The sequence below is a fragment of the Aphanomyces invadans genome (assembly GCF_000520115.1).
Source record: "Aphanomyces invadans strain NJM9701 unplaced genomic scaffold supercont1.19, whole genome shotgun sequence".
NCBI classification, from domain to species: domain Eukaryota; phylum Oomycota; class Saprolegniomycetes; order Saprolegniales; family Verrucalvaceae; genus Aphanomyces; species Aphanomyces invadans.
Genome location: NW_008580164.1, coordinates 435355 through 458270, shown reverse-complemented (window position 1 = coordinate 458270; position 22916 = coordinate 435355). Strand labels below are relative to the sequence as shown.

The 22916-nt window shown below is 57.0% G+C and overlaps 6 protein-coding genes across 6 annotated transcripts; 3 read left to right on the top strand and 3 right to left on the bottom strand.

Annotated features, from left to right (window-relative positions):
• H310_08969 (hypothetical protein) lies at positions 1-1370 on the top strand. Its single transcript, XM_008874904.1, has one exon. The coding sequence runs from the start codon at positions 9-11 to the stop codon at positions 1116-1118; it is 1110 nt and encodes a 369-aa protein (XP_008873126.1). The 5' UTR covers positions 1-8; the 3' UTR covers positions 1119-1370.
• Positions 1371-1460: 90 nt separating this feature from the next.
• Positions 1461-3632, top strand: H310_08968 (hypothetical protein). Its single transcript, XM_008874903.1, has 7 exons — positions 1461-2494; positions 2550-2610; positions 2659-2904; positions 2955-3020; positions 3072-3200; positions 3263-3321; positions 3378-3632. The coding sequence occupies exons 1-7, from the start codon at positions 1473-1475 to the stop codon at positions 3403-3405; spliced, it is 1611 nt and encodes a 536-aa protein (XP_008873125.1). The 5' UTR covers positions 1461-1472; the 3' UTR covers positions 3406-3632.
• Positions 3560-9763, bottom strand: H310_08967 (hypothetical protein; the record flags this gene model as incomplete). The annotated part of the gene is made up of 5 exons (XM_008874902.1): positions 3560-4451; positions 4507-4620; positions 4661-4992; positions 5057-6153; positions 6220-9763. 5 exons carry the CDS (start codon positions 9761-9763, stop codon positions 3560-3562), a joined length of 5979 nt encoding a protein of 1992 aa, XP_008873124.1.
• A 492-nt stretch (positions 9764-10255) lies between these two features.
• Positions 10256-15082, bottom strand: H310_08966 (hypothetical protein). Its single transcript, XM_008874901.1, has one exon. It carries the CDS (start codon positions 15069-15071, stop codon positions 10356-10358), a length of 4716 nt encoding a protein of 1571 aa, XP_008873123.1. The 5' UTR covers positions 15072-15082; the 3' UTR covers positions 10256-10355.
• Positions 15083-15152: 70 nt separating this feature from the next.
• On the top strand, positions 15153-19750 carry H310_08965 (hypothetical protein). The gene is made up of 18 exons (XM_008874900.1): positions 15153-15345; positions 15387-15540; positions 15586-15707; positions 15753-16693; positions 16743-16862; positions 16907-17189; positions 17232-17308; positions 17365-17523; positions 17579-17633; positions 17679-17900; positions 17949-18115; positions 18173-18258; positions 18308-18363; positions 18410-18618; positions 18668-18852; positions 18907-19174; positions 19222-19569; positions 19625-19750. Exons 1-18 carry the CDS (start codon positions 15177-15179, stop codon positions 19715-19717), a joined length of 3714 nt encoding a protein of 1237 aa, XP_008873122.1. The 5' UTR covers positions 15153-15176; the 3' UTR covers positions 19718-19750.
• Positions 19751-19793: 43 nt separating this feature from the next.
• Positions 19794-22091, bottom strand: H310_08964 (TKL protein kinase; the record flags this gene model as incomplete). Its single annotated transcript, XM_008874899.1, has 1 exon — positions 19794-22091. The coding sequence occupies one exon, from the start codon at positions 22089-22091 to the stop codon at positions 19794-19796; it is 2298 nt and encodes a 765-aa protein (XP_008873121.1).
• Between the last annotated feature and the right edge of the window lie 825 nt (positions 22092-22916).

Sequence of the window (22916 nt, the reverse complement as noted above, 5' to 3'; positions counted from 1 at the left end):
GCACCAGGATGGGAAAGAAGCGGTCAAGCAACGCAACTCGCGACCACAGCATTGAATCCTTCGATACAACTACGGACGGACAAGAAGAAGCGGATGTGGACAGTGAACTCCATATGGGTTCTGTCTTGCTCGACATCATCAAATCCGTTGATGTCGATCGTCTCCGCGCGGCCGCCGGAGAAGGAACGTCGCTTCAGTGCTTACTTGTCGTGATGAATTGGATGCACAAGTGGCAGCAAGAATACGAGTGCATCATGTCGTCGCTGACCCAGTACAGAGAAGCTCTGTGCACCTACCGGGACGACAACGAGGCCGAAGAGGACACCTCGAACGAAATCAAGGAGATTGAAACCGAGGGGGTGCAAGTGCTCGACGGGTTTGAAGCGATCTCGCTCGCTCTGCTCCGCACCGACAGTGCCATCCCGATTGACGTCGTCGATGACATGGGCTGGACACTGCTCATGCAGGCCGCCAACTGCGGCCGTGCTTCGTTAGTAAAGATCCTCGTCAACGACTTGGACGCCAGCATCGACAAACGAGAGCACAACCATTCGCTCGGCATGACCGCCTTGGCCCGCGCGATCGATGCTGGGCATAGAGAATTACTTGACGACCTCTGCGATCAGTCGACGATCAACGCCGTGTTTCAGTACAAGAACCACGACGAAGAAGTGGCCGACGAAGAGGTCCACACACCGCTGACGCTTGCTTGCCGCAACGGCCACGAAGAAATCGTTGTATTTCTCCTGGACCAGCACGACCTCCAAGTCAACTTCAAGCTTCCGGGCTCGGAAGACTCGGCTCTTCACATTGCGGTGTGCTTCGACATGGAACGGATCGTGCGCCAATTGCTCAAACACCCCCCCACAGATATCAACGCCGTCAACGCGCAGGGATACACGGCTGCATTTGGATGCTCGAATGCAGACCTTGTGAAGACGTTGCTTGAGCATGGCCTGGACGCCACCATTGAAGGCTTTCAAGGTGAAACGCTGCTCGACATGGCACTGGCCCTGGGAGATGAAGATGTTGCCGCGGTCGTGTGTAATCGGTTAGAGGACGAGGCGAACGCGTCCGAAGTCGACATCTCTGCTGCTGGAATTCTACACCGTGAATAACCAGGGGTATCTGTTGCAAGGACACCAAGGGGTCGAGTGGAGGTGCACGTTGCAGCCTACGCACGCATGGCACTGCGGCATGCGCTATTGGAAATGCAAGAACTGCACGACAGGGTGTCCCGGCTGAGCACTTAATCGCACTAGACAAGGACAACAGGGGTGCGGCGTAGCCATGGCAAGCGATCGATCTCGACGAGATTTCGCAATTCCACGACATGGATTCGTCACATTTCGCGAATATTTATGGCTGACTGCATGCTTGAAATGAATATATATTTCATATATTTTTGCAAAAAATGCACAAATTTTCCGAAAATTACGTGGAACTGCATACTTGGCGATCGAGCAACAAACATGTTTGCCAAGCCATTCGGCACGACGGGCAACACGCGGCTGAAGGGGAAGGATGTGAAAAAAGTTCGGCTCGATCTTCTCAAGTCCTGTGGAATCGAGAGCGATGCCAACTTCCCGTGGACCCTCCTGGCCAAGGCCGACATCGTCAAGATCAAACTGGCAGCGCCAAGTCGGACGGTGTTGTTCACAGATGTCGACGCGAACGTGTTGGCGTTCGATATTCACGGGAAGGGCGAAGTGGTCCCGTCGGTGTACTTGCTCTGGCACGAACCTGCCTTGCGCATGCAATTGCCACAACTTGTTGTGCATTCCCCAGTGAGCCATTATTTGCTCCGTGGCGCGGATCCGATGCTTCCAGGAGTACTTCAACACAGCCATTCGGCCGATCATCCTTTTCTCAAGGGTGAGCTGCGGGCCGTATATGTTCACGGCAACCCAATGCCGTTTGCGATCGGCGACATGCTGGTGGACGCAGACACCCTTGCTGTCCAAGGGTGGAAAGGCAAGGCAATGCGGCTACTCCATGTCGTGTTCGACGAGCTGACAAGGATGGCGCCACCACTTCCGCGCGATTTACCCGAAGGCTTCACCGATAGCCAAATCCATCCTACAGAAGACAGTGCGGCTGCACTAAACGTCGCAGACATCGTGTTGAACGACGTGGCACCGCCATTTGCCTCGGAAACACCTGCCCCGGCACCTGCCGACGAGGCCGGCGCAGTACATGAACTGGCCGACGAAGGCGCCACCGCTTTGTCCCAAAGCGACCTGGACGACTTGTTGGAGCGCAGTTTTTTCCAGGCAATGAAAACAGTCAAGCCGAGCGACGCCCCGATGCTCGCGAGTCACTTCTACGCGTCGTTTGTGCTGCCTTGCCGTCCCGTCGGCAGCTCCATCCACGTCAAGGGCACGTCGTATAAGAAGATTTCAACCTTTCTCAAGCACATGGCGTCCCGTGGAGTCATCGACGTCACTGAACACGACGGCGTACAAACGATCACGCTGTTTCGCAAAACGCACCCGTATGTCCGTCGGCGACTTTGCCACGATCGAGCCCTGACTTGCCATGGGCTGTAGGGACGTCAGTCGCCATCCGTTGCATCGGTCCGAGATGACTGTGGCCGTGGAATTGGAAGCGGTAGGTGTCGACTCGATGGTGCTTGATTCTCATGCGACTCGACTGCAGGAAGCAACAGCGGGGGCGTTTGTGCCAGGAAAACATGCTCCCGAAGTCGTCCAGCTGTACCGATTGACGCCACCGACTCACGTCATCTGTGGCCCCGACACCAACACGTCGTTGCATCTAACCGACATCCGAACGCGGTTGAACGATTACATCGCCACGAACGGCCTCGTGCATCCTCGCGAGCCCCAGTATGTCCAACTCGACGCTTCTCTCACGGACGCCTTGTTCCCGGGAAAGAAGAAACCGGTACGTGGTCGCTCGGTGGCGTGCTCCTGGAGCGGACGGACCGACCGTAGGCGGAAGGCTACCCGGACAAACTTTTGCGTCAAGAAGTGCTCCAACTCTTTGTGTCGCGCCTTCGCGTACGCCTCGACGTGAGCGACCACACACGTTACCTTTGTTGCATCCTATAGCCGTACCATTCGATTCAACTCTCACCAGACCAACCGGTCGCGCCGATCGCAGGCGACTTCAAGCCGATTCGCGTCAAAACCGAGCTGACCAAGCGCCAAAAGCCCGTCACGATTGTGTCCAACATCGAGGTACGTGCAGCTCTATGCACACTCGTGTGCCTGTTGCTACCTCATGCGAATCGTTCCACCAGCAATTTGGCCTGGATCCTCAACTTTTGTCGAGGGATGCCCAAAAGAAGTGGGCATGCAGGTGCGATAGCTTGTCGGGAGACGACGGTCGCTTCAACTGTCGTTTGCTTTGGGTAGCGCGACGCTTGTACCACACGGAAAATAGATCGAAGTTCACATTCAAGGCAACTTGGGCCACGATGTCGTGGCGCACCTTGGCAAGCAGTACAAAATCCAACCCAAGTACTGCGTCGCAGAGTACGGAAAAGGCCTCAAGCCAAAAAAGTAACGTGTACACGGTCAATGGGGGGTCGATCTGGTTAATCTCGATCAATCACACCCTTGCTGTTGAGCACCGCGTACTCCAACTGCTTGGCCAGAATCGCTTTCGACGAGTACGCGGGCAAGTGCAGCGTGTTGGTACACGTGCGGGCAAACGGCAGGGTCACGTCGACCGGCTGATTGTCGGGACTCACGCGGCGCACGACTTCAAATGGGGGCTTCAGTTTCTCGAACCCGACGCCGCCGGGTGGCAAGTGGGGACACCCCGTCGCGTACAGGAGAAATGCGCGTCGTTGCGCCGTCGTCATGTCGACCAGAACGTCGATAAAGTGCTCGATGGGCTCACTGGACGACGTGTACCCGTGCGCCAATTTGATTGTCTGGCGGAGGGACTCTTTCGTCCAGTCCACGTCGACGGTCCCGCAAAGCGTGAGCTGCAGCTCGTCCACAAATAGGAGCTTGAGCTTTTTCAGCGCCACGACTTCACTCAGACCTTCCTGGAACGCTTCAACTTGCGCTGCGACCCCGCGATCGAGCCACGACCGCAGCACGAGCTCCACGTACGAATGCAAGTTGTCCACCGTGACAGCCTTGGCACTTCCGTTCACGTCTACGAGCCAAACATAAGACGCTATGGCGATCTCGACGGACAGCGTACCGAGCTCGGCTTGCGTGATCGGGTCGACAAAGTTGAGATCGACGGTCGCGAGCCACTCGTCGGCCCGCATTTTTTCAATCATGACGTCACGTTGGCCCGATTCGAGCGCCTTGGACGCTTTGTACAAACTAAACAGAATGCGACCGGGCTCGAGGAAAATTGTGGCAACGTCGTCGACTGCAATCGGTTCGCCAAGCACGAGGCGCAGAAATTGCGACGACAGGGGCAGCGGCAGCAGGCGTTCGTCTTGGAGCGCTTTGCCCGCCAAACGACTGGAGCCAAGATTGTCAGTGCGACGATACTACGACGAGAGACAAACCCACGTACCCCATGAGACGAAAGCGATCTTTGAGCACGTCGGTGGCGTCCAGCACCGGGAGTGGAAACAGGCCATTGGGGTGGCGAATCACGTCGCCGCTCGAATCTTCGTGTCCGTTCACCCTGCCATGGTATTAAAAATCGTTTCGACAATGCAACGTACCATATCCGCAACGGCTTATTGCACTGGAGGGCGTTCGCCACGGCCGAATAGAACGCCGCCGTCACACCAGATCCATACCCTCGCTCGCCGACAAATACAATGTCGAGGATGGCCTTGCGCTTGGCATGCACCTTCATGACGGCGTCGGCGCTCTTGATGATGTCAACACGATCAACTTTGGCGCGTTCCTTTGGCAGCGGCGAGATCGACAGTTCGTCGTTGGTCGAGTCGTGGTCCAAGTGGTCTCGGAACCAATGCAACGACCTGGAAAAACCAAACGCGGTCGTGCGAAACAACGTGTAGCGCATCTCAAGGGGGAAAAAGAACTTGGACTACACGAAACCACGTGTGGGTCATGACGGCGCAAGTGTGGCCACAGAAGCGCAATGGCCTCACCTGCTGCACCAACTCGTCGCACCACGCTGGATACGTCCCGCTCGTGACGGACAACACGTCCTGCAGCTGCATGCGCAGTTTTCGCGACAGCCGCGGGTTCAGCCAAGCGTCTTTACCGAGCTCTGCGCTAAATTGTTCGTGCAGCACACGTAGCAAGCCAACGCTTTGGGTGAATACTGGCGGTCCCCAACTTGTTTCTCCGTCATCTGCCATCACAACATCGTTCAACGGCTCGCTCAGTGTGGCCGGCTTGGTTGCGTCGTCGTTGTTCCAGCGGACGGAAAAGTCACAAAACACGTTGAATACACACTTCCAAGGCACTAGACCCAAGGACCGCGTCGGGTGGATCTTGTGCAAGCAGTAAAACAAGTTGTCGTCCGGTGCAAACTCGGCCAACTGCGTCGGGGCTGTCGGTGTCGACAGGAATGCCGACGTCTTGAAGCCCAAGTGTTCCAAGTACTGCCACAAGCACCGCATGTGCCGTGCATCTCTACAAATTGCCACGAGCCAGGCCGAGAATTGAGTCCACGTCAGCACGTCTTGGTCAGTCTCGGTCGTCGAGTGACTGGAAAACATTATCCACACTTCCGACGACATGAGACCAAGCTTGATTTCTTTGCAAAAGGCGCCAAATGTAGCCAGCGACCACGACACGTGCTGCAACGAGGGGACGTCCAGCGTTTCGGGCTTGACCTTGGGCTTTTGACCGGCTCCAAACACGTGAAACAACCATTGCGCCACGGGAATCGCCTTGTCGTTCAAGTGATCGCCGTCGGTGGTGAGCCAGTGCAGCTGGTCCTCCGATTTGTCGCTGTAGTCGCCGTACCCCAGCAAGACGCGAACGATCGGAGGTGCCATGACCGTAAATTGTTGGTTTTCGCATTGGATCGTCGGGGGGCTCGGTGCTTTGACAGCTTTCTGCTTGCCTTTTCTCTTCGGCGTTCCACTAGCTGCACTAGCAGTCTCAGAGGAACCACCGATGCCTGCCACGGCAGGGGCGTTCTGGTCGGCATGGATGTGATCATGTCGTGACCGCGCCAAAAGGCGTCGCAGGTGCTCCAGCACAGGTCGGCCGCCCCCGCCTCGTCCTTGGAAGTCTAGTGCACCAAGCATGCGCTGCACTACAAGACGACTGAATCAAGAAATCGACCAACGATGAATACCTTTGGAAGATGCGGACCCCGGCCGCGCCTTGGCTTGAAACGGCACCAAGTTGGTCTCCTCCACAACCAACGGGACGTTGACCTGCGACCCGAATGAAACCTCGACTTCGACCTGTTGCGACGTGGTTTTCCGCACATACGTCCCACACACGCAAATGCTGGACCCGTTCGACACCCACACTTTGTCGCCTTCTCCAGGAGTAGTCGAGTCTTGCAACTTGAGCACATCCATCAATCGTCGTTCGCGCGATCTTTTGTCTGACGGTGGTGACCGGCCGTCCGAAGGCGCTGCCGCCGCAGCGTCTTCATGTCTGGATGAAGCGTCGTCGTCGGAGCTCCGTCGTTTGACGCGCTTCGAGCGACGAACTGGACTGTTGCTGTGGTCATCTGGAGTGCGGCGTTTGAGCGCCGACGTGGATCCAAAGAGCGACAAATCCATCGACACGGACGAAAACACTCTCAACGGCGTCTTGACGAGGCGATAGGCCTCTTCTTGCAATACTTCCTCGACGAATTCGTCGCGAAAGTGAATCAAGTGGCATCCCGTCGACGCGTCAAAGCCACACACCGCGGCTTCGACCCACTTGCCGTCGACAGGTTTCCAAATCGGTTGGCCCACCAAACTCCACGCGTACATGAGCCACTTGGGATCGGAAATTGGCGCGCATCGGAACACCGTCCGCTCAAACGACGAAAACAACGTCAATGGCGATGCGTGAATGCTTCGTGGAGGCACCGGCGCGACTTGCTCATGGCTCGGGACAAGGCGCATGCGGCATCGCAATTGTCGCGTCAACGGGTAAAATTCTTTTCCCTTCGCCATGGCATACGTGACGGTGGGCAAAGATTCATGCAACCCAACCACTTGATGCAAGTGCCGCACGAGCGCTTGCAGCTTGGGATTCCACGGGATCTCTTGAAGTGACAGCGCATGCAGCAAGGTTGGCACAACGTTGGATTTGGTCAACTCGTACGTCGTGATGCCGGCGTCGATGCACGTCAGGAGGTCGTCGAGGACGTCGGGGCCGACTGCAGTGTCGCAAGTCGAAGGGCTTTTCGGCAGCGCGTCGCATAGCGCATTCAGTTGGCCGACGATCGGATTCAAATCCATCGGCATATCAGCAGACAACGAGGTCCCCGTGTTGAGCCACTCGATGACGAGGGAGGCGACGGTTGCGTCGACGGGGCTCGTGTGCGTCTGCGCAGCAAACGACCGCAATCGATCCAAAATCCCTTGTCGCTCCATCTGGCAGACAACGGCCGTCCCGCTGTTCACAGACGACAGCGCCTCGAGTAAGCGCAGTGCCAACACCATCGCGTACACGTTGAGGTCCGTGTCTGGAGCGCCATGTTCTCCCTCCATCGTACTGTCGTTGGATTCCATCAAGAGGCCGTGGATGACCTCGAGCAAAACGTTGATGTCGCCGTCCGCCAACTCGATGGGGTAGATGAGCACGTTCGCCATGGTGGACAGGACGGCGTTTGTCACTTGCTTGTTGTCGATCGATGGCACGGCATGCACGAGGCTCGTAAACAGCGCGTGGGTAAACGCAACCGCGTCTTCCCGACGAATGTCCACGAGCGGAAGGCCGTCGTCTGCGTCGCCATGTTTGCTGTCGTCGTCGTCCTCGCCGTCGTCGGGATCGACCAACATGGGAATCTCGTCATCTTCTTCATCGTTGCCTTCATCGTCACCGTCGTCCTCTTCATCGTCCTGGGACTCGTCGTGGTACATACCATGGTACTCATCTTCGTCATCGTCCGAATGCATTTCTTCGTCATCAAAATGCTCCGACTCGTCGTCTTCTTCCGTATCCATATCGTTCCACTCGCGCGCAAAGTCGGATAGGAGCACTTCGCCTCGCGCATGGACGTCACCTGGCGGAGATTGCACTCGTGATGACGTAGCCCCGTCCGTCGACGCGGTAGTGTGGTCGGGATGGCGCGAAGTATGGTGATGGTGGTGGGGACTGTCAGCTTCGCCACGGTCGTGGTCCACGGAAAGCAAGTGGAATCTGGCGCGATTGTGCATGGCCAGGAGTTTGGTGATAGGGTGGCTGGGCGGGTGCTTCGCCAGCACTTGTGCCAACGTTTCACCGTGTTCGTTGGCCGCATGGGGACTCGCTCCATGCTGCAACAGCAGCGACACAATGTCGCACCGCTCAGCCAATGCGGCGGCATGCAGTGCTTCCACCGACACATGCGCTCCCTTTCGAATGAGTAGCCGGACCATCTCCACACACGAGTCGGTCACAGCGACCAAGAATGGCGACGAAGGCGATGTCGTGTGCAAGTTGGCGCCATCTTTCAGCAGCGCCGACACCGTCGACACGTCGTTGGCTTTGATAAATGCGACGAGGAGGCGGTGCAGAATCAACGACGTTTTCGCCACACCGGAGGCTTGGTGGCCGATTCGCGCCGTCACCTTGGACAGAAATCGAAGCGTCGACGTCGCTACTGCCTCGGTTTGCAGCATCGGCGGCAGCTGCTGCATCAAAGTCCGGACTACGTCGGGGTCCAAGAGAGTGGTAAACACAGTTGTCGACTCGTCCACGAGTTCCGTGAGAAGGGCCACGGATGCACGGCTGGCATCGTAGCTGTCTTCTGTCGACGGCGCAACCATAATGTGCAGCAGCTGGCGGATGCACGATGTGGACAAGTGGTCGTGAAGCGGCGTGCGATGGTACAGAATCGTCATGCATTTGATCGCGCCAATTTGAACGCGGGGGTTTGAGTGGCCGATGTACGTTTCCAGGGCACCCAGGATCGTGGAGAGAACTGTCGGCGACGCGGTGGGCTTGTCATTCGAGTGATGATGCGCTTTTTGAAGCGTAGCTGCCGGCGGTGGTGGCTTCATGTGAAAATGGACCTTCTGGCACACCTTCTGCAGGAGCGACAAGGACGTGAGAAGCACGTTGAGGTGGAGTGCGTTGGCAAAAAGCAGAAAACGCAAAAGCTTTGCCAGGGGGACTGGCTGGCACAGTTCCCGAAATGCGAACGGGTGCAAATGACAAGACACTTCAAGGCCGTTCGTAGCTTCTTCGGCCAGGTGCTTCTCCATCGACAGCGTGGCGGGACTGTCGTCACGACCAGCTCGTTCGTCATGCTTGGATGCGATCTCGTCCATGACACCAAGATACATTGTCATGCAATCCTGCGCTTTCTTGCCGTCCGACATGCGAAGGTCCATCTTGATGAGGTAGTTGAGTGACTGACATGCAAGCAGCCGCGGCTGCAGCTCGAACTTCGTCTTGTTTGACAGGATGGTGCCTAGGACGGTGACCAGGTTTGGGTCTTTCTTGGTGGTAATCTTCGGCCGTCCCATGAGGAGCCCGAGGCCGCCTTCCGACGACGCTTCCATCATCGCCAGGTTGTGTGTCATCGTTTGCAGAGCATCCACCAACTTGACGGAGGCATTCTGGTCGTTCGCAAGGGCTTCGAGCGCGGCACTGGAAATGCCAACATGGGACGATGCCTCCCTGTCTGCTCTCTCAAAAAGTCCGAGCGCCGACCCAAATCCACTATGCGATCGCGCGGCGCCCATGCTGGCTGGATTCGGTGTGCTGCAAACAGTACATACATGAACTTGGTGCGGATTGAGCAGGGTGCATGCTGCACACTCCCACCGACCATTCACGGCAGCAAACGAAGTCGATGATGGCGCATCGCTGCTGGTAACATCATTCACTTCCCTTGACGAGCCACATATTTCGCAAATTGACGAGCTCAAGTCGTTTTCGTACGTGCATCGAGAGCAATTCCACGTTGTGTCCGTCGTTAGTCCCGTAGCTGCTGCGACGTCGGTGGTGTTTGAATCTGCAGCCGACTGTTGGCTGCTCAGCTCGCTCGCTGAGTCCATCTCTTCGTCCATGGCGTCATGAAGCGCATGTCCCTGCACGATAATCTGTCGTATCACCTGCGAGTCGTCCGCTTCGTCGTCCATATGCACCACCCCTTCTTCGCTCTTGCGACGGATAAAGAATAAACGCCTCCATATCGCAAGTCCACATGAATGCAATCCATGATTGGGTTAATTTTTATCCAATCAACAAATGTCTTATTGAATATACGCCTTCGATTTGAAAAACGAACACGATTTTTTCACCAATTTCAACCAATCATGAGACGCCGCTCCACTACAGCAGTTCCTGCACCGCATTCCCGAGCTGGCCAAAGCAGTCGACCGATGGAAAGTAGTGCATCTCAAACTCGTCGCGGTCCATCGAGTACTCGCCGACGACAGGTTCCTCCGGTAATGATGGAGCTCCACTGAACAACCTGCATCGTTTTCGCTTCTTGGATACACGGGAGTAGATCACGCGGTCATCGATGAGTTGAAAGCACAGGCACCGAACGTCTTGAAGGCCGAGGAGACCCTTGAAGTACTCACTCATGTGCACTTCACCAATCCCTGGTCGTTCGGCAACGAGCATGGTGATTTCGCGCTTCATGACCACCATGAACGCTTCGTTGGTCGTGCCGTTCATCTTGAGCCATGGTCGAGCGATCAGTGGCTCGTCTCGGTTGAACTCGGCGACTTTTTTCTTGTAGGCGTAGGGAAACACCATCCACGGCTTTGCATGCGCGGAAGCGACGTAGCGAACGCAGTTGTACGCATGCACGTCGCACACGCGGTCGTTCGTGACGAGTTGGTCCAGGGCTTCTTGGACTTGCTGCCGTCGTCGTTGGGACGTTGCGTGGGGAAACAAATTGTTGGCCAAGTCCGTGGCAGTCGTGCCTTCGCCTTCCTTGGCATCAATAGCTTTGGCCAGGGCTTCCACCACAAGATTGCGGCAACGCTTCATGGATGTGCATGGTTTCGACGGCGCATGCAGACACGTCCATTCGACGTCATCGTCGTCGTCGTCGTGTTGTTCGCCGCCTTCCCCATCGCATCGCTTGCGCTTTCGAGGTGTAAATACTTCCCAACAGTCGTCCGTGGCACTTGCCGAACTCGCCTTGGTCGAAAGGACCCAGTCCATGTTGAACTCGTCGTAGCTCCGCCCATTCGTGAAGCGGTGCATGTGCCCGATGAACCCGTTGTCCTTGAAACTGCGGCCCGCCTTGAGGTTGGTCATGCTGCCGTACACGCCATCCTTTGTTTGTTCGAACGTGACGTCGAGGTCGACGGTGCCTTGCACGTGGCCCGCCAGGAGCGTCGCCATAAAGCCCGCACTTGCATTCGACGGCATCTGCATCTCCATGCCATCCTCCTGCAGCGTCGACATGGCACCCATGTGCTCGGCGGCGTCCAGGCACATCGTGAGCGGCCACTGCGTCGCATTGAGCCGCAAGAAGTCGAACATCGCGAGCGAGAACGCATACCCGCGACGATGGCCCGTGTCGGCCGGCTTACTTCTGTTGACTTTGCCAGCAAAATACAAGTATCGCCACACGATCTTCATTTCGAGCGTCGAGAACGGCGTGAGGAGATCGTCGGCCACGGCAGAGTCATATTCAGCGTCTGGCTGTAGCATCATCTGCACCGCCTTGACCAGGCATCCATACACGCGCGGATCCGACTGAATCATTACCTCCTCGAGAAAGCGGCCAGTGGGATTTTTGGCCGCGACTTCGGCAGCTTCTAGCGCCATCAATTGCTTCTTCACGATCGGGCGCGGCAAGCAGTGCTTGAGCAGCCGGCGCTTCACTTCGAGGCCAACGTACGGCCGCGTCGCGCCAACACGCAGCATGGGCCACCCGACCTCCAACCCGATCGCATTCCAGTTGACTCGGCCGCGCCAGACGCGGCTGTTGATAAAAGTCGTCTCTTCCTGGTCAAAACGCAGTTCCAACGGCACGTCGACCTGCCACAGGTTCACAATCTTGTCCATATACGATGCGAGCGCAGCTTCTTCATGGTCTGGCGTCAAGGCAATTTTTTCCGGCTTGCGGCGTGGCGTCTTGATCCGTAGCGGTTGCTGGCGCCGCTGTTCGATGCGTTGCGCGCGCGCATCCAACTTCCACTTCGGATTCGGATTGATCAAGTTGGACGAAAACACACGTTTCTTTGGCTTGGCTCTTGTCTTCATAATCCCGACCTTCTGCCGCTGCAGGGACCCGCTGTCCGTCCACAGCAGCGATAGAGTTGCATTGATCGACGGCACCAAGTACGGCTTGACGAACATGGGCGGTTGATCTGGCATCGGCGGCTCCATCATGCATTCCCATCGAGCTTTCTCGAGGTAGAACACTTCCAGGAGCCGCCAAAACGTGATGACTTGGTCCACGTCGTTGAACGAGTACTCGAGGGGTATCTCTGGGAGGGGACCGAATCCCACCGGCCTCAGCACTCCGCGAAGTCGAAGTGGCGTCGACGCGCGCTCGTCCACTACCGCGACAAACACATGAAGATTGAGAAGCAGCACGCCGCCGTGAACAGTCTGGTCGACGACGCGAGACACCATCTCGTCTACGTCGCTGCTGTACACGCTCTCGTGCTGCAGAGGGGCCGGCTGCTTGCGATGGAGGAGCTTGAAGTCCACGAGGATGTCCACCATGCGCTTTGCGCGGTTGCGCTGGTTGCGCTGGAGCACCTTGCCGACGGCGCCAAGCCTTTTCCACTGGTCAGAGATATTCATGGAGTTCCCGGCATAAATGACTTGCTTGACGGCGGCTTCCTGCGCTTCGGACAAAGCCTCAGGCGTGCCAAAGATTTGGCAATAGTCTTGCACGGACGTATGGGCCATCACGTCTTGAAACTTGAACTCAATACGAGCTTCCTTGTCGACCGATGGCAGGGTCAATGCCGTCGTAGGCCAAACTTTCATGCGCACCAGTGCGCGGCATATGGCGACATGGAGGAGCCGGGCGCGGCACATCATCCCGTACGCTTGCCCGAGCCTGCGGCATTGGCGATGGTGGTCCTTCAACCGTTGCCGCGCTGCGTTGAACGCAGAAATATTGTGCGACAGTGCCACGATGTTTTGTTTCGATTTCGCATCCGCAGCATTCAACTGCCGCTGGCGCAAGTGGTCTTCCCGCACGATCGAAAATGACGAGTCGACCCACTTGATCGTCGAGTCCAAATCGTCGAGCGGCGAATATTGGTCGAGGAATTTGCGCAGCGTGGCTTGGGACTCTTCCTTCATGACGAATGGAAGCGCGACACATCGGACGCGGGTATGACCAGACACTTTCTTCCATGGCACGTTTACGTCAATAAACTCGATCGTCTTGTCGTCCACGAGGGGCTGGAGGAGCCGAAGAATGGTCCGGCCATCGATGCCGTGCGTGCCCTGGCGATTCTCGTGGGCACACAGCGTTCGCCGGAGGTACCCGACCGACACAATCGAGTTGGTGTGAATTTGGTCCATCAAGAATGCCTGCCGTTCCACAAACACGTCGCCGACGAGACGGTGTCCCGAGTTTTGAATTGATTGCCGAATCGAAGCATACCGACCGATGCCCACCCCGACGCCAGCAGTAGTTGGCGCAGCCACTTCTTCGGACTTGATGATGGTCGGCACGACGCTGAACTTGTGCACGACGCTGCGGGAGCCCATGACCCGTTCCGATACCACGTTGTGGTGGATCAGCATGCGCTGCATCTTCTTGTACACCCACTTGTTGTCCGGGTTGCCGCAAACGTCCTTGACTTCTGGGATTGTGATGCCTTCCGGGCTCGCGGCATCAACCAGTCGATACAAGTATTCAGCACCTCCCATGTTGTGGGCCAGCGGGAAGGTGAACTCGTTGCCGCCCCTTGTGATGGACGAGCCGGTGTTCGCAGACGTGTCTACGACGCGGACGCACCAGAGTTTGCGGCCCGTGGACCGCTCGCCGCCATGACAGGTTGCCATGAACATATGAAGTGGGCACGTCAATGGGTTTTTCGTCGCTTCCTGGCAAATGTAGTTGCGCAGGGACTCCTGCTGCCGTTTTTGGAGACCAAAGCGCTTGGCGACGTCGGGGAACACAGCAGTCTCTTCGTTCCGGACCTGCATCGACCGCAGGAGCTTGTTGACCAAGATTGCCTTCGTGTTGGGCTCGTGCTCAAAGTAAAAGCCGGCAAACCCCATCGTGTGGGGGTCGAACAACGCAGCAAACCGCTTCAAATGAATGATATTGAAGCGGCGCGGAGGAAGAGTCAAGATACGCTTCTCCACAAGATTCATCGCGACGAGTTCATCGAGGAAGTAGTGCATGCGCTTAATGTCGCCATTGAACAGGGTGTCGCTGATGCAGCTAACTGTGATCCCGATACACCGCGTTCGGCCGATCATTTCCAGCACGTCCAGTAGAATGGCGCTGATATCAACACCAACTTTTGAGTACCCCAGGGCCTGGAGGCGAATGTCGTACGTGGCCACGAGGACCAGCATGGGGTCGGCCATCGCGGCGTCGAATGGAATATCGGATGCATCTAAAGGAGCGAGATCGTGCTGGGGCAGAGCGGTGGTTGGAGCAGGACCTGATTTCCATCGTGCAGATGACGATGGTTTAGATACCGACGGTCGGCACACGGCCTCCTCCGAGTCGGACACTTCGGAGTCGGGCGACATCTTCTTACGTTTCTTCTTCGTTGCCGTCTTTGCCGGGGCTTTCCGCTTCTTTGGCATCGTAGTGGAAATTGAAGAAGGCAACGTGCTGTCGTTCTCGTTCTGCATGCTGATCTGCGGGTTGTGCGCAACCTGGACAGGATTCGTCGGAGAACACCCGCGGCGCAAGATTGCCCAGATCATTGCGTGCATGTGGACATCGCCACTCGGCTCAAACTTGTGAAAGAGTCGGCGCACGGAGATACCATTGCGACCTTCAAGCGCAATGTTCTCATAAAGCACTTGAAGCACCTTGAATACACTCCATCGTGGCGCCGTCGTCGTCGTCGCCGCGCCATCCGATGCCGCCATTCCAGTTGGCGACCCAAATTAACACTAAATATGCCATTGAAATCACACTATTTCGAAATCAAACACTATTTGAAGATACCCGCCGTTTCGCCTGCATCAGCGGTGATGCAAACGCGGACACCGCACCAGCGGCACCATGACAAGGTGGAGAAGCGACTGCTCGAAAAGTTCGGGGTAAGGGATGTCCTCGTCGATTCGGACGAGCACGCCAAGATCAATGAGATGGTCTCGCGCGTGGCCACGTTGGCCGCGGAGGACAACCTTCGTGAAGATGGTACGTTGACCGACTAACAACCGCATCATCACGTCGCATAGGCTTCTTCTTTGCCGACGGAGTGTATACTGCATCAAGAATGTACAAAATGACGCCAGGAATGGTGAATCGCTCGTTTACAGCTCATGTGAAGCCCGTCTACAGCGTCCTTCCGTTCAGCGACGGGATGCATGTCGCGACAGTAGGAATGGACAGGTGCGCGTTTCACTCGGACGCGTGGTTGACAACGGTTTGACGCAGCATGTGCGTGTGGGCCATGGACCAAGTCGCCCCGGTTGCCTCGCTCGGGCGAAGTGCTGTAACGAGCAATATGTGCATTACAATTGGGGCTGCCAGTGCGTCGAACGTCGCGATCTGTGCAGGTACAATTTTCTCGGCGGACGGACAATCACCGCAAGCATGCACAGGAACGGAGCCCACGATGTGTCGTTGGGACAAGGACGCGGCAAAGATAACACTTCAACATCGCGGCACGTTTGGCCATGACGACATCATAACGAGCTGTTGTTTCAGCCCTGACGAATCCGTCTTTGTCACGGCATCCATGGACTCTACCTGCATCTTCTGGGATGCCAACACCATGAAGCTCATTGGCGTGCTCCCAGCCCACCATGGCGGGGTGTCCTGGTGCGGGTTTGCCGGACGGTACCTATACACATGCAGCGCGCTGGACTACCTCATCAAGCGATGGGATGTTGCTGCTTGGCTTCACGCACAGAAGTCCGACGCACTCTCCACCGGCAATTCAGGCGACCCTTCAAACAAGGACGATGCAAGCGATCGGACAGCATTAACGGGTCACTCCAGCGCAGCGCACGACGTCACCCCGACGGCAGCCCACGCGCCAACTCCCAACGATACACGAGCGACGCCTTTCACACCGTCCAGTGCAAAGATCGTGCCATCCACCCTCGAAACGCCGTCACAGCTCGAGCCGTCCAAGTTACTCGACTGGACCGCCAGGCAAAAGTACAATCGAGCGTTGGACGCGTTGTTTTCACCGGACGTGACTTTGCAAACACTCACGGTTGGGCACCACCTGCCACAGTTTTGTTTGAACGACGACTGGACGCACAATCGTCATCGCGATAGCTCCGACTTTGACCTGCTCTTGCCCCCGTTGTTTCCGTTTCGATCCCCGGACGATGGCGCCACCGAGGGCCTCCGCGAAGCCGACGACGACCCCGTCAAGCTTGCACAGCTCGAGTCGATCGATATCTTGACGCTGCTCGATCCATCGTCGTCCATCAGGCACCCACTGTGCAACGAGCGTGTGACGTTCCATGCGAATGACATTTTTCTTGACGATGCCGCGGTCGTGGAGTTTCAAAAGAGGTCGGCGCAAGGGGTACAAGTTTCGAGTGGCTGTCGTTACCGCTCACGGTTTGCCTGCGCAGGTATTTGTCCAGCACACCCATACGATCAACTGGTGCGCGGTGGGGGCGTCATCCGCGGATGCGATTTCCACCGACGCTGTCGACGTCCTCGTGTCTGTTTCCTCGGACAAATGCATCAAGGTACATATCAAGTCCGTCATGCTCTGACCGTGACGTTGCTCCAGTTTTGGAACGCAGCATGCGGCACACACATGCACACAATTCGCAATGCCCACGACCGCGATATCCTGACGTGCGCGTTGTCCGCCCACCCAACGACTGCCTACTTGGCCACAGGGAGCAGCGACAGCTTTGTCAAGATCTGGAACCCTTCCACGTTTGAGTGCGTCTTCACCCTGCGTGGCCACTACGACTCGGTGCTGTCGGTATCGTTCACCCCGACGGGGCATTGCGTGTACTCGTCCGGGCGCGACGCGCAAGTGATCAAGTGGCAGGTCATTCCAACGGGTGCCGAGTCGCATCTTTGCCTGGCCTCACTCTGCTGCGTAGAGCCTGACGTTCCCGCGCAACCCGTGGTGTTTCATGTCGATTGCCACGCAATCACGATCACGTGGACAGAGCCGTTGGTGAGTTGGTGTCGGCGGCACTCTTTCTGATAGCAGGGTCGGGCTGCTACGAACAGGGCAATGGATCACGCATCGACAAGTACCAGATAAAAGTGTCCAAGGACCAAGGCGCCTTCGGCGCACCGTTCGACGTGCCGGCGGAGGAGCGGATGCACACTGTCGTGAGCCTTGACCCAGGATGCACGTACACGTTTTGTGTAGCGGCAATCAATCGCGTACGGTCGGCGATGGCTTTGCTCAGTGCTGCAAGACGCTGTGATACGATGGTAGATTGGATCCAGCGCGTTCAGCGTTCCCACCATGCCCGTCGAGACGGTGGCTTACCGTACGTGGACGCGGCGTGACAAGGCTAACGTTTAGTCTGCGCCAGGGCCGTCTACGATCAAAAAGCCATGCAGAGTGTCCGACGTAGGAACCCGCAGCGTCGTGTTGGAGTGGTTCGTGCCCAGTGCCAATGGCGCGCGCATCTCGCATTACCACGTTCGGTGCATTCCGGAGGATCCGCTGCACATCGACGCAACGGTCGACGTCACTGTATCGGTGGAAGCCATCGCGGCAGAGCATCAGGCGGCCCAAGATGCCATCCAAGCTGGTACACCATTCACGGCAACAGGTCTCTCTCAGCCATGTGTCCACGTAGACAAAGATCGAAAGGACAAGGTGCGCGAGGCCCGTCGCCTTGCGGCCAAAACGAAGCGACGACAGACGTGCATCGAACGCAGTGATAAACTTCGACAGCAAAGCGAGCGGCGCGTTGAACGACTGGCCACGGGCGGTGCATCGACCGCGGCTGTCACTGCCCACGTGGTATTCTCCTTTCATATGCAGGGCAACGACGTCGATCACACGAGAGTGTGCTTCTAGGCCCCGGAGCCGTTCACCCTCAAGTACACAATCCACTGCGTACAGCCTGGAATGATCTACCAATTTCAAATCGCCGCCGAGAATCGGTAAGGAATGGCAGCGCCGTCGACTTGATGGTTTTCACGTCGATGGAAGATGCGGTGTCGGCGACTACAACGTCCCGTCTTCGTATGTCAAGACGATATCGTGCGGTAGGTATCAAACGGAGCGATGCTGGACCCTCACACATGTGTGCAGCGCCGGATGCACCCGCCGCCCCAACCATCGGTAACGTGGCGTCGCACTCGGTCGACATGACGTGGGTCAAACCCCGCCACAACGGCAGCGACATCGTCCACTACACTCTTGAGTGGGCCCAAGACGGGCGAGACGTGGAGAGCACAATCGTGCTGGCGCGGAGCCTTCCCAGCACTCTGTACACCATCACAGCGCTGGATGCGGGCAGGGTCTGTCTACAACATTTGGAATAGCCTTACCGTTCGACCAACCGTGTAGTCGATGCGAGTGCGGCTACAAGCATCCAACGTGATCGACAAGAAGGTGCTCGATTCTCCCTTTTCGCCGTGGTCCGACATCGTGGCGACACTCCCGAGTGTGCCTGCTGCTCCGGCGATGCCAGTGCTGACCGCAGCAACATCTCACACACTCACCATGACGTTCCATGCGCCTTGCGACAACGGGTACACAGAGTCATTCTCTGAATGCATTCACTTCACGTGGTTGCACGACGGCAGGCAACCTATCCTGCGATACTACGTCATGGTATTCGTCGACGACGACTCGTACGGAGTCGCGTCCCGCCGATTCGTGGAGCAGATTGTGTGGCCCGTGGACGCTTTGCACGGCGCGATCGGTTTGTATGAGATGAACCTCGTCGGTCTCCGTGGCACCAAACGCTATGTGGTGTCGATTTCGGCTGAAAATGCACTTGGAAAAGGCGACTTTAGTCCAGTGAGCCATGCCCTCGCAACGAAACCTGCCATTGTCCCCGACGTTGTTCCAGTACGTCGTCTTTACCATTCATCGCTTGTGATGGGGGAGGCTCCTAGGCCCCGAAGGTGTTGAATGTCGAGCCGACCAAGGTCGACTTGGAATGGACAGTCCCATCCCACGACGGAGGCAGTCCCCTCATAGCGTATTCGATTGACTACAGCACGAACGACGGGCCGTTTGAGAGCGAGTTCAAGCTGCATCGCATGGACACGAGGTTGACGCTCGACTTTTTGAAACCCAAGACGACGTACTCGTTTCGAGTGGCGGCGGTCAACGCTGCCGGCATGGCGACGTACTCGACGCCGACAGCCAAGACCGTCACGCCGAGTTTGGTGGAGCACACGCTGCGCCAGTATTTCCTACATCGCCCCCCTGAGGAGCACAATGCAGCCACGAGCATCCAGGTACAGCCTGCACCTGCCTTCGAAACAAATGTGATGGAGTCTGGCGCGCATGTAGAAGCAATTTCGATGGTGGAAAACAACGACGCAAGAGCGCGCGGCGTTTGCGAAGTTCATGCGGCACAGTCTAGACAACTGGAACTTGTTGTAACTTTAAAAGGCCGAAGGCGCAGTTGGTCTCTCGCTGGCGTTTGATGCATTTTCACTTCACATGACTACGGAACAACCTACTGGACCTCCAAGACGAGTGTACGCTGCGTGGAAGGATACAATGTGCCTCCAGTGGAACTCGTACGGAAACCAGGAAAGTCGACGTCGTCAGGACACTGGTCGTGGAGGAGATTCACGGTCAGGACGTTGTCGTCCTTGGGACGATGGAACGGATTTGTCGTGCGAGCCACGGCCGCTCTGTTCTTGACATGGCCTTGTCCGAGCTTTCGGCATGGACACAATGCAGGTCCGTCATGCGCACCAGTCGGAAACGACGTAAATTCGTTCATTCCGAGGATCGATACTCTGTCTTGGATGGGGGCTGCAAAGTCGACTTGTTGTGTGTCAAAGAAGTAGGTGGTCGTGGTCGAGTTTTCGAACGGTGTGGTGTGCTTTGTGTGATGCAAACACCCCGCGTCCATGAGCGCGTTGCCAAACCGGATCGCTTCCTCGGTCTCGAAAGCATACCCGTGCTCCATGAAGCACCGTACGAGCTCGTTGCCAGTAAAGGCGGCGGACGGCGCCACGAATCGATTGCCGTGTGTGTGCGACTCGAAGCCACACACAAACCCGCTGACTCGTTGCGACACTTGGCCACACAACTCTTCCAAAAATTCCTGGACAACGGTCACGACCATCTTGGCCGACGGACGGAAGATCGCGTCGGCGTTCCAGCAGTTCTCGAGCAAGTCGTGGAGCGGCTGGGGGATCTCGGGGTCGATTGGGGGCCGCTGGCCGTCCAGCACCATGCGAAACACGTTCAGGTGGTTGTGGTTGCTGCTCGGGTACTTCTCCCGGCCGGGGTGGAGGATGTCCCACATCGTGATGGCCAGGCTGTAGATGTCCGCCGTCTCGGTGTAGTTGGCTACGCCCCGCTTGCCGTCGATGACTTCGGGGGCCATGTAGTCGACAGTGCCTCGGACCGTCATAGACCGGTCGTCGTTGGCGATGTCTTCGATCGTGAATGCCATGCTGCGCGCCTCGCCAAAGTCTGTGAGCTTGACGACGTTGCTCGCGTCCAGGAGGAAGTTGGCCGGCTTGATGTCGCGATGGATGAATGGCGGCGAGAAGCTGTGCAGGAACGCGACGGCGCGGGCCGCGTCGAGTATGTAGCACAGCTTGGGCCAGAGCGGCTCGACGTAGCCGGCGCGCGGTTTCTGCAGCGCGTCTTCGAGGCTGCCGCGGCACAGTTCGTACACCAAGCAGATGGACGGCGGACTGATGCACATGCCATGGAAGAACACGATGTTGGGATGCTTGAGCGCCGTGCACAGCGCCGCTTCCTGCGAGAACGCGAGGATGGTCGACTCGGAGATCTCGGTCGGCGAGTACACCTTGACGGCGACGTGGGTTGTCGAGTGCAGCATGCCGCGGTACACGTTCGCGGACGCGCCGACTCCGATGGGTTCTCGGAGCTCCATGTGGGCAAAGTCGATGATGTCCTTGCGGTGCACCTCGAGGAGGACATGGAGACCTTGGGCGGACACGATTTCCTGCATTCCCTGGTTTTCTCGAAAGTGCTGTTGGAGTTCGCACGCCCGTTCGCTGAATCCGCGCCAGTGCTCCGTGTCGGCGCGCAGGACGCGCCAGATGAAGAACGGCGCGAACGACACCCAAATGACGTTGCAAAACATAACTTCGGACGCGTCGTTGACGTTGTTCATCAAGATGAAGACCCCGTGGACGTATGCGCTCGTGTAAAACACCAGCGCAAAGAGGGCGAACTCGCGCTGGGTTCGGACACTGGCCCTTGACACTGGTCGAAGGAGCATCAAGACATACCACATCGATTTGAATGCTCGAATCACGCTCGTGACGATGAAAGTGGTTTCGTTGGACGCGTTCGCTGTGTCCAGCGCATGGACAACGATGATCGGAGTCATGGTGACCGCAGCAGCAAGGGCAATCGACCGATGTAGTGCCGGTCGGGACACACTCGATTGATACAAGTATGCCGTCACGAGGAGGAAGGTGAACTGGCTGCCTTGGTACACTGCCTCGGTGAACCAACTGTACGTGATCGGGGTGACGTAGCGGATGGACGTGGTCGCAAGGAAGTACCAAAAGTACGCTCCCGTGACGATGGCGACGACCCAGAAGAGGGCCTCGAAGGTCGGCAAGATCACTTTGCGCGCGGCGAACATGTTGCCTTTGAATGCTGTCAACCGGTTGTGGCGCAAGTACACAAGGAGAACGATCGAGAGCGCAAACATGATGCCGTAGCTGACCGTGTATGCGATCTGGAGGTTCTCGAAGTGGTTGGCCGAGAACAGATCTAACTTGGCTTTGGCGGCCGAGGACGCAGTGGGCTCCATGAAGACAGTTGAAAAGTGACCCTCTCATGGCGATTTTGGACGGACAGCCGGGTTCCATCGAATCGATCGATTCTCAGCAGCGCCTTTCGTTCTTGAAAACGAACGGCTTCACTGCCATGGCATTGCGTACGCACGACGCCGCACTGCCACGCAGCGGGCATCTTCCTCAGGCGAGATTACACATTCGATATTTCACGCGGTAAAAGGGCCCTCGTGCACACGCAAAGTTCTCCAGGGTGAGGTACGACGTTTCCCACGCGTTGAAAGCTTCAGCATCGGGAATTCGTTTACGAGGCACCCACGCCCCCCCCATCACATGAAGGAGGGCGGACACAACGTTTCCAAACGGGGACGCGTCACTCGTGTGAAGGCATCATGTTGCTGGAAAATGCATGCAGACAAGCTACGGTGAGGATCGTCCAACGTCAAATTCACGTGGTGCTTCACGGGATCGAATCGAGTGCAATGGCCCACAAGTCTCCGCTTCATTGAGTCCCTGCATACCCACGACGGTTTATACATCATGACCACACGGGACTAGCTCGACGTGGCAACTGCTTGTAAAAAACGAGCTGGCCTCATACAGCACCAGATTGTCTGGCGGATCTCGTCCTTCAACGAGGGGCGGCTCCCGTTCTCGTTCTTCCTGGCGTGGTAACGTCAGACGTGCTGTTATCATGGCGTTATCGACTGCGCAAAACAACGTTACCCACGACGTTTTGTCCAAGCGGGTGGCTTGAGTTCTTCCGCAATAGCTTTAACACAACCCAGGTCGAAGACCCAAGCGGTGCAAGCCCCCCCCGCAAACAGTATCTCCTCACCCCC

Coding starts and splice junctions, on each gene's coding strand:
- H310_08966 (XM_008874901.1), bottom strand. CDS start 15,071: ATGGCGGCATCGGATGGCGCGGCGACGACGACGACGGCGCCACGATGG.
- H310_08968 (XM_008874903.1), top strand. CDS start 1,473: ATGTTTGCCAAGCCATTCGGCACGACGGGCAACACGCGGCTGAAGGGG. Junction 2,611..2,658: donor TGGCCGTGGAATTGGAAGCG/GTAGGTGTCGAC, acceptor ACTCGACTGCAG/GAAGCAACAGCGGGGGCGTT. Junction 3,322..3,377: donor CAAAAGAAGTGGGCATGCAG/GTGCGATAGCTT, acceptor TGCTTTGGGTAG/CGCGACGCTTGTACCACACG.
- H310_08969 (XM_008874904.1), top strand. CDS start 9: ATGGGAAAGAAGCGGTCAAGCAACGCAACTCGCGACCACAGCATTGAA.
- H310_08965 (XM_008874900.1), top strand. CDS start 15,177: ATGCAAACGCGGACACCGCACCAGCGGCACCATGACAAGGTGGAGAAG. Junction 16,694..16,742: donor AAAAGAGGTCGGCGCAAGGG/GTACAAGTTTCG, acceptor TTGCCTGCGCAG/GTATTTGTCCAGCACACCCA. Junction 19,570..19,624: donor ATGCAGCCACGAGCATCCAG/GTACAGCCTGCA, acceptor GCGCGCATGTAG/AAGCAATTTCGATGGTGGAA.